This window comes from Crotalus tigris, unplaced genomic scaffold (assembly GCF_016545835.1).
Source record: "Crotalus tigris isolate CLP2741 ecotype Arizona unplaced genomic scaffold, ASM1654583v1 scf7180000017637.401561, whole genome shotgun sequence".
Taxonomy (NCBI): domain Eukaryota; kingdom Metazoa; phylum Chordata; class Lepidosauria; order Squamata; family Viperidae; genus Crotalus; species Crotalus tigris.
In genome coordinates, this window is record NW_024096530.1 from 390,776 (window position 1) to 400,871 (window position 10,096).

General features: G+C 34.5%; 1 protein-coding gene across 1 annotated transcript; it reads right to left on the reverse strand.

The window, feature by feature from the left end:
• Positions 1-544: 544 nt before the first annotated feature.
• Positions 545-9,038, reverse strand: LOC120304365 (probable ubiquitin carboxyl-terminal hydrolase FAF-X). Its single transcript, XM_039334843.1, has 4 exons — positions 8,770-9,038; positions 7,832-8,044; positions 6,012-6,107; positions 545-4,253 (listed from the first exon to the last, which is right to left on the reverse strand). Exons 1-4 carry the CDS (start codon positions 8,815-8,817, stop codon positions 4,119-4,121), a joined length of 492 nt encoding a protein of 163 aa, XP_039190777.1. The 5' UTR covers positions 8,818-9,038; the 3' UTR covers positions 545-4,118.
• Between the last annotated feature and the right edge of the window lie 1,058 nt (positions 9,039-10,096).

Below are 10,096 nucleotides of genomic sequence, written 5' to 3' on the forward strand. Positions count from 1 at the left end.
ATTTCAACCAAAGAAAGCTGATAGAACCCATAGCCAAATTTATGGCTAAATCTACATCATAAGATCAACATGTAGCAACTTGCTTCTATTTACTGTATTGGGATAGATTCCCTTGATCTGATAAACTAATTAGGAAAGAAAATGGAAAACAGTAAATTTCAGCTACCTCCTCCCTATTCCCCCCCAAATAATTCCTTAGAGGTAGAAGATAACTTTAAGATGAACAGTATCACACAGAGGAGAAAACTGTTCCAATTCAGATAGAGAACTCCTCTTGAGTTCAGGATAGACTATTAGAAGAGACAGAAGCCCTCTTTTGTCAACTTTGTTCATTCTTAGAAATCATTGCAAAACTGCAAATGTTTCAGCCAAAACATTTATGACTCAGTAACATACAAATCACCACCTGACATGAGTATCATGAAATGGTACACATACAAGTATGAACCTGTCCTGTCATATTTTTCTTCAATTTGCCATAATCTCCATTGAGAAAAATGTTTGTACTTTTCTGAAGTATTTATTTCTTGCAGAAATTTCTTGGTTTTTTTTTTTTTTTGGTAAAAAAGTTTTTAAGAATGTGAACCCTAGCACAATTTGTGTTAAAAATATCCGTAACAATCTACTTTATATAGCACAAACATTTAGCCATATAACAATTGGTAATGTTGCCATTTTTTCTATAAACAGTACATGGAGATCAATGAACATTAGGACTGTCTGAAAAACAAAACAGTATTTTAATCAAGCTCCAATGGGACACACAGGAGTGTTATTGGGGTAATTCTTCAGATTATTCCACTTTGGGAATATGCTTTTCATGAAACATGAAACCTAACACAAACATTTTGCAGCTTGTTTTTAAAGTGCAACTTTATTTAAGAATGCCTGTAGGGCAGTGGCAAGATCATGTATGCTTCTATACGAAAGTGTGCCAAAAGAGGGAAAAAAACCTAGTTTATTCCTAACTCTACACTGACTAAATACTTACTCTATTTAATTCATTAATGAACAAAAGACATTCAGAAAGGTATCTCTCTATATACATTCTTTATAATTGTTTATTTCTAGTTAATTCTGTTTGAAAAGCAAATAAAATCAATACATGCATTTCTAAAACTAATTCTGAAAACTGAAACTACGTTATGCAATTTAAGAATTATGAGATTTAAAATTCTATTTTGGATATTTTTTACTTCTTGCTTGGTTTTCAGAGAACATAGCAATCATGCTTACCGTTATTTCCCTAAACTGCTAAAGACTAGAATCTAGTTTTGCTTTTTAATGAATGAAGCTCCTGTGACTTTTGGCATTCAAAAGATCTTTCAAAGTGAAAAATACATTAAAAAAAACAGCAAGCTGGCAGCCATGCATACTTAATTAGGTTAGAGTTTAGCAGTGAGAATACTAAAACAAAACATTTAGTATTCACTGAGCTTAGTGATAAAAGAATTACACACATACAGAATTGGTCCTATAAAAATGAAAGCTATTTTTATAAATACATTCTGGTAAGAAAATTGCTATTTTTTTCTCCATAGCTATTCAACTTATTTTTGTTTGAATCTTAAAATTATTTTAAAAAAAGGTAAGATTAACAATAGGTGAATAACTTTTATGGAAGACAGCAGTTTCTCCTTAGGTGTTAAAAACAAAAAAGCAGAACTCAATAAGGGGAAAAGTAAAATTAAACATTTAGGCACTTTGAGGACTTGTTCTAATGTGTGCCATCAATACTGAGGTAATAAAATTACAGTTTTGAAGCTGTTGCCGTAACTGGCAGAAGCATAAATTACTATGTAGAACATTTTAAAAGGAATAAATCTGACATTTTGTCTAAAAAAAGAATTCTCATGTTTCTGCTACCCATTGACTTCCAACTAGCCATACTCTCAGTTTTCTGTAAAAGTTTACTAATAACAACCCTAAGCTGAACATTTTAAAACAGGTTCCCCCATGGAGGGTAAAAAACATATAGCATTGTGAACATAAGTTCCACAATTGTGTCACACTTGCTTCCCCCCCCCCCCAGGCTGAAATAATAACTGCTTTGTTTTGGAAGGCAAAAAGTTTTTGAAACAACATCTAACAATAAGTGTTGGAGCAAGGGAATGTTTGAGGTTCTCATACAAAATCAGAGTATTATTTTGTTTAAGCTAGTACTAAATTTACCCAAATAGATGGGTAAAGCTTCGGTCAAATGTTGGTAACCAATCCAAGAAAATGCTATTAAAACATAACAAGTATCTGAGAGCAAACCTGGAAGGGTAATGTGAACATTTTACCTAGAATAAAAATGTGTTAAGACTCTAGTTACACTAAATGCAAAAGAAATCTCTGATTTCCTCAATTTACTTATTTCAACTATAAATTCTAAGTCTGATAAGCAGCATTGTTTGTATTAACTTAACAAAAATACCAGGAAGCTTGTGCTCATTAAATATATATGTATATATAAAACATACAAAAAGTACAAGATAGTCACATTAATAAACTATGACAGGTTTCTTTTTTTATTCTTTGTCAAGGATCAAATTTCGGTCCACCAAATCTCACTGTGACTTTTGTTCCAGAATTCAGTATAGTGCACAGAATTCAACTACCTGTGCATTCTGTTTAAAAAAAACAAAAAACAAAAAACCACACACACATACCACAGGACAAAAATGGTCTTCTTAAATCAAATTCTATTTGTGAATTCAGCAAAATAATTTCTATAAAATAAAACAGCAAATATTTAAATAGTATAGGGTGGGCTGTATCTGTTTGCAGGGGTATTTGGTTTTTTGACAGGTTCCAAAATAATTACACACATTCAAGTTACCAATTTTTAATTTAAATACAGTATTTACTGATGAGTTCCTTGAAGTCTTTAAACAAATGTTTACTCTGGAACAGAGATACCTCGGGTTTATATTTGACTAACCAGTAGTTTATTTACTTTAATAATCAAACCCTGCTCCTAAGGTTAAGATTTCTCTTTTAATGGATATAGAGCTAAGACAATTCTTGCTTTCAAGTAGAATTGTGCATGAGCAGAAAATCAGCAAGTTAACTTGGTGCAGTGGCACTCACAAGTATTGTGTGATTTTGTTGACTTCCACTTCACTGCAGTGCAGTATAAAGGAAAGTATTAGAAGTTTTATCAAATAAGCTCTACTGAAGAAACAAAACAAGCACACCAAATACAGTCTGTTATGCTCCAGGCATCCTGGCATAGCAAAATTTGCATATTTGTTTTAAATCTTTTAATTTCCTATTACTGAAAACTAAGTGTTCTTTTACCCCATCCAGAGACAGAACTGTCAAACATCAGATGTGAGGAACATATGTGCAACTGAAAACCATCGGCCACTTTGCCCAACCCTCCCTTCCTGTTTTATAACCCAGGTGTCTGAAGAAAAGGGTTTAAGTAACAGTTGTCATTTTGGACAACTGAATTTTTCTTTCCTCACTGGCTATTCTAACTTGGTGTGAAGCCATGCTAAATGTTACAGCTTAACTATAGCTTCAAGTGATTAACTTAATACCAGAATGGAAAAGGCAATGGAAAAAGATCTAGAAACAAGGTATATCACCAGTTTTCCATATCAACCAAAGAATTAAAAGGTTACCAGTCATTATGATGCTCATAGTAAAATGGACTCCAGTGGCAAAGAATTATATGAAAGTATTTTTCTGGTTGACATGAAGAGGCTTACTTTTTGGGTGGGGCAAGGGTAAGGAGTTGAGTTGATCTAACTGCCATTAGGCAGGCAACACTGGTTGTAGAGCGCAGCAGATATATCAAGAAATTAATTGTTGTAGATCTGTGAGTCTCATTCAAGACAAAAAAAGTTTCTTGTTTAAGAATTAACAGTCAAACATTAATATACTATATACACCTTTGCCATTTACACATTAGCATCAGGCCATTTATTACAAAACACTATACACTTTCCACTGCAGGCAGGTTATATATTGACAGCAATTTTCTGCAGATAAGACAGTGAATAGACTCTTCACTCCATGTTGATTAGGAATAGTTTTTCTAAATATCAGCCAGACACAGAGAAAAGTTGGACTGTAAGGCCTGGGTGCACAGTCTTGATGGAGCAAGTTAATTGTGTGCATTTTCACTATTCTTTTGTCTGAGGTGGTGAAACTTCTTCACTGCCTTCAAAATTTTCTTGTGCTCGTTGGCCAGTTCGCTGAGGATTGTTCATATGGTGTGCTGCAGGGCCTGTATATGGCTGTCCATGCACATGGTTATTCTGTAAGAAGGAAAATACAGTTTAAGAAGAATTATTTGAATTTCTTTATTTAAATAGCTGCTTGGTGGATTAGTTTGTAACAGTCTAGAGAAAAACTTATCTGTTAACAAAAATATAATTTATAATGAAACCAAAATGTCGATTCACTGTTTAACTACATGCAAGATCTAAAGGAAAAGAAAGATGCTATCAAACAAACAGCTTGGGAAAGAAGGAAGAAGAATATTCAGGATTGAAATGGTGAGAAAGTAGTAGCATTATCTATTAAAGAAAACTGTCATTAATTTTTTGCCCCTAAGGTACAGTAGTCTTTGAGTCAAACATAGTAAAATAATTTACATCATATGTATTAACTAAATTAATTTAAAGAATTTGTATATCATAATATAAACTAGGATTAATTACAACCTACAATTGAAATAAAAATTAGTCAATGTGCAAGTCTGGAAGAGAGAAAAACAATCTCTTGAGAATAAATCATGTATTTACAGATAAGGGAGGTGATGAATAAAAAAAATATGGTTAATTTTGTGACAACAGGTCTACATCTAGAGACATCAGTAAAGAAAGCAAAATGAAGGCAAATAACCAATATTAATCAATTTAACAAGTAGGTTAATAAAAATAAAACTAATAATGCAATTATTATAACATAATTCATATCAAATAACATGATTTTAATTTTGCAGAGATAGCATGGTATTTTAGCAGCATATAACATTCAAGCGATTAATTTTATATGCTTGCATTTAATGTAATTTCTTTTCTTCATGCCTGTTAAAAAAAACTGAAAATTCAAAATCCACCACACAAATTATTCTTGAACTATTTTAGATAGCATTGCAAATGAACTGTAGAATCAGATAAGTGCTGACTGAAGCATAACCATTAACCTGAGCTCAACACTAGGCTAAGAAGGTACAAGCCTACAGATACCAAATTGAAAAACGCAGTAAAAAGGCAAAAAGAAGTAAAGGCATACTATGTGAGCTTGAATACACACTTGAACATTTAGTATAATTTCCTAGTGTAATCAGATGAAATGTTGGAGAAAAGGAAAAAAATGTCTGGGGCTAAAAATCATAAGTGTAAATCTCAAAAACTTGAAGAAAAGGAAGTGCCTTTTTGAAATTCCTAAGAAAATTGGAAGATGAGCCAAACCAGGAGGCACCAGATTATGACTTTGCCTAGGGCAGAGGTCTCCAACATTTTGGGCACCAGGGACCGGTTCTGTGTAGAGAGGTTCTTCCGTGGACTGGAGAGGGCGTGGTTTCATGTATTGCCTGCATGGAGCTTTGCTTATTTGTGCGGACCAGTTTCTGGCATGCCACTGCCTGGTGCCGGTCTACAGACCGGGAGTTGGGGACCCCAGGCCTAGGGCACCAAAGTATCTAGAGCTGGCCCTGACATCAGCACTATGTTTGGCAATCAGGACCTAACACATGTTTACCAGCAATTTCTGTAAGCTACAGTTTACATAATCAATGATTTGAGAATTACAGACTAAAACATTTGGTGTGCTAATTGTCTACTATTATTAGCAGTAATTTCATGCAAAATGTATAGTTTTAGATATTTTGAAGCATTTAGATTTGCTTTGTAAAATTGCCCTGCAAGCATCAACAAATGTTTGCACAGTATGTTATATGCAAAGTCATTTTTTTGGGCTGGCTATGATTAGAAAGAAAGAGGTGGATCTGCCATTCACGGATGATATAGTGAAGTAACAAATTCTCTTTAAGATTCATCTCTGCTCACCTGTTGGTATTGGGAGCCAGGTGAATGGGGGTACAATGGAGCATCTTCTGGTGGAGAAGATTCATGCTCATCAGGAGCATCTGGATCATCTGGTTCCTAGAAATGAAATTCACTCCATTAAGACATTGGCAAAATTTTTATCTGTTTTTTTATTTAAAAATGATTATTTTCCTACACATTTGTTAAGCTTACACAGTACAGACATTTTAACTCATAGTTTTAATAATTTTTAAATGACCAAATACAGAATTAAGTCATTCCATTTTTGTGTATGTATCACTCTCAAAGGAAATTTTCTATGTATGTACTTAACATTCTGGTATATTAACATCTGCAATCCACTTGCCACTAATCTAAGACCCATAGAAACATCATTCCACTAGTTTTATGTTTTTGCCATCTACATTTTCTTCACTGTGAGGTTACGTAGTGTACAATACTATTCCTAATAAAGGAGAAAATAGAAAATTCTGCTTCACACTATATTTGCAGGGCTCTGTTCTACTGGAGTCACACCTGTTTAACTATTGCCCTATCACAGTGATGGCGAACCTTTTAGAGACCTAGTGCCCAAACTGCAACCCAAAACTCACTTATGCATCGTCGGGTGCCGGGTGGGTGTGGCCCATTGGCTGGGCGTGGCTGCAGTGGTAACGGCAGACTGGGTGGGACTAAAAAGTTCAATCAATCAATTCCAACTTTGTAAGATTTTTTTTCCCACGAGAAGTTGAAATTGACTGATTGAACTTTTTTTTTTTTTTTTTTTTGGCAAACAGTGACAGAAGCCTAAAGCGAAAAGGTTTTATAAAACCCAGCTGAAGGCCTAGGACTGATGCGACAGCGCGCGTGCCCACAGAGAGGGCTCTGAGTGCCGCCTCTGGCACCCGTGCCATAGGTTCGTACCACTGCCCTATCATCTATTCCAGCAAGAATATAAAATTTACTTGTTTTAGTGAGCTTCAAACAACTAGGTATAATTCAATATTTATTGATTGCTAACAAGTAAAATGTTTGCTTAAATGGATTATTTTCACATTGACTATGCATATGCAGCACTGGAGTAACAAAGGGCCAGGTCAGAACTTCTAATGGTTGCTGAGTTAGTCCTTCAATGGAATATTAAATCCACTGCACTGATTTTGGCTCTCAGTTTATGTTTTAAATAAAAGTGTGTGATACAAGACAACTCCATGGTAAACTGGGTTTTTATTGTGAAAAGAAAATAATCATGCACATAAAAACTGGGCTTGATAATAACTGAAACTTACTGGTTTATGCGAATGTCACAAACTCTCTTATGCCTTTTCTTTTTCTATTGCATGCTTAATATGTTTGATATTATGATTTATAGAAGTTCAAAACTTTGAATTCCACTATGGCTTAATTTGTAATATGCTGAAATCTTGATGAAATCAAAGAAATTAAAATCTGCAAATTTAGAGAACAACTGATGCTTAAAGTTAAGAGTAGAACTTGGAAAATAATGGAAATATAAGATTTAGTGACTTCTCTTTATTTTTTCCTCAATATATTGTACCAAGGGGAAAATAACATCTTGGTATAATGTAGTCTTTATTATTAATATTTTCTATCCAAAGTTAACATGCAAGTCATCAGCTATTTTTCAAGATTTAACCCAATCAAAATTACTTCATTAACTTACTGCAAGAAGAAACTATAATTTTTTTAAAAGCTCCTATTAAAGTGTAATATCAAAATATCAATCCATGTATCTATTATATAAGCTGTAATTCTATTAAGAATTTTGTGATAGATTATCTGTGTATAAATTAATTTCAAAATAGCATTAGATTTCTCACCTCTTCAGGGCACAGTTCACAAGCCTTTGCAAGAGTCATTCTTGCACTGTGAGATCTCTCCAGAAAATAACCATTTGATGTTTCATTACTTTGTACTGGTGGAGACCAGTTATTGTATGTATACTGTGGATTGCCAGTGTAAGGCCTACGTTCTAGCTCATCTCCAAGCCATTCTACTGCCCAGGTCCATTTTCTCTTCAAATCTCCATTACTCTGTAGAGATAAAATGAAGTCAATTCTATATTTGAAGAATTATTTCAACTCTTCTATTCCATACACTTTTAATATAATATTGCTTCTTGCTCATGACTGAGAATTAAAAAAAATACTAAAAATGGTCTTTCTATGGGGAGGTAGGATTGATACTGTATTTCACTAAAATAATAACTTGATTTAGCTAGTTAATTCTGCTAAGAATTCAGCTGTGACCCCCCAAAACACCTCCATCAATCCATGTTTTTTTCAATCAGCACCACACAAAAATGTCAAAGCAATTATGTGATGGTTCCGACAGATGAAACTGTTCAAAGAACTTTGAGGCATTGTTTACCTTAAAGAAACTTTATTCAAGTTGCATGGCATCAGCACATTCATGATCGAAGCCAAATCTGAATTCTCCTCCCCATAACATATAGTATCAAAGCAAAATTCCCTCCTCTAATTAACAGTCATAAATCATTCTCCAATTAGTTTGAAATGCAGACCTTCCCTCCAGTTCTCCAACCCATTTCTTATCATCTCTTATTTCAAACAACCTTGAAAAACACTCTACTTCGATGTTGTTATGTCTAACTAATTCTCATTGGCATTCTTCCCCCCCCCCCCAGTATCATCTAATTCTAACTCTAAAAGTAACTCACAAGTTAAGGGGAAATTGGCTGCATCTTCATATATTGTCAAAGCAAGAACATCCAATGTTAGCAGCGTTGACAAATTACCTGTAAAATTTGATACGCCACAGGACAGTTGCTGAAGAGAGCCACCATACACTTTATACACTGGTAAGCCCTTTTTTGATAATGGTTCTTGGATCGCTGAATGGTATCGAATAGCCCATCACGGTCATCTGGAATTCCTTTAAGTGCATTGTGAATCCTTAGGGAACCCAAACAAATCAAAAGATCAGAATTTCACAAAGACTGGAAATCTATATAACTGTCTCTGTTATAAAAAGGTAGTTTTATTCCTTTCCAACTTCTCCTCTGAACTAGACCCAATGTTGTTATTTCACAAAGAAAGAACTGATATTCAGCAAAGGCAAATTTATGCTAATTCCTGTTCACAACAATTTTGAATTAATATTCTGAGCTACAAAAGGAGGAAGGATTCATCAAAATCACCTTTCTTCACTCTTCTGTAATTTGTTTTTAAAAATAGCAAACAGCTTTGTAATTAAACACAGTGGATGAGTATCACTTTCTTAATATTACCAGACATTTTTGTTATATAATAAAGAGAACACAGAATATCTTGGAAGATAATTGCAGAGGGCCAAATTAAACAGCAACAAAAATAATAATGCTTGTAACATTAATATCTGAAACTGTAACTAATATTGATAGAATATTCACTTATCTATATTCATTAAGGCATCTAAATAGCAGAATGTTAAATACCTATTATATAAATATCATTGTACTGAAATAGTACACTATGAAAAATGAGAAGATGGAGCAATACACGATCTATATAGCTAGATTTAATGATACGTTAAAGCAGGGGTGTTAAACTGCTGGCCCTCGGCCAAATGTGTCACGCAGAAGCCACACCCATTACAGCTCCAGCAAGGGGAAAAGTTGCTATATGTTGCGACACTTCACATGATGTGGCGAGTTTGACACCCCTGCGTTAAAGGGTTGAGCTAATTCTATGCTACTACTTTATGGATAAAACCAAAATCATGGCATCCGGCCCTCTCAATTCCTGGCAAATAGATGGGGAAGAAATGGAGGTAGTGACAGATTTTATTTTTCTGGGCTCCAAGATCACCTCAGATGGGGACTGCAGCCAAGAAATTAAAAGACGCTTGCTCCTGGGAGGAAAGCTATGGCAAATCTAGACAGCATTCTAAAAAGCAGAGACATCACCCTACCAACAAAAGTGCGTATAGTCCAGGCCATGGTTTTCCCAGTTGCAATGTATGGCTGTGAAAGTTGGACCATAAGAAAGGCTGAGCGCCAAAGAATTGAAGCCTTTGAACTATGGTGCTGGAGAAGACTCCTGCGAGTCCCTTGGATTGCAAGGCGTTCAAACCGGTCAGTCCTA

Excerpts from the sequence above, each read along its gene's own strand:
- LOC120304365 (XM_039334843.1), bottom strand. The coding sequence starts at position 8,817 with ATGGTGGCTCTCTTCAGCAACTGTCCTGTGGCGTATCAAATTTTACAG. Across the intron at positions 6,108-7,831 it reads GTGAACTGTGCCCTGAAGAG|GAACCAGATGATCCAGATGC; the intron begins GTGAGAAATCTA and ends TTTCATTTCTAG. Across the intron at positions 4,254-6,011 it reads CTGGCTCCCAATACCAACAG|AATAACCATGTGCATGGACA; the intron begins GTGAGCAGAGAT and ends TCCTTCTTACAG.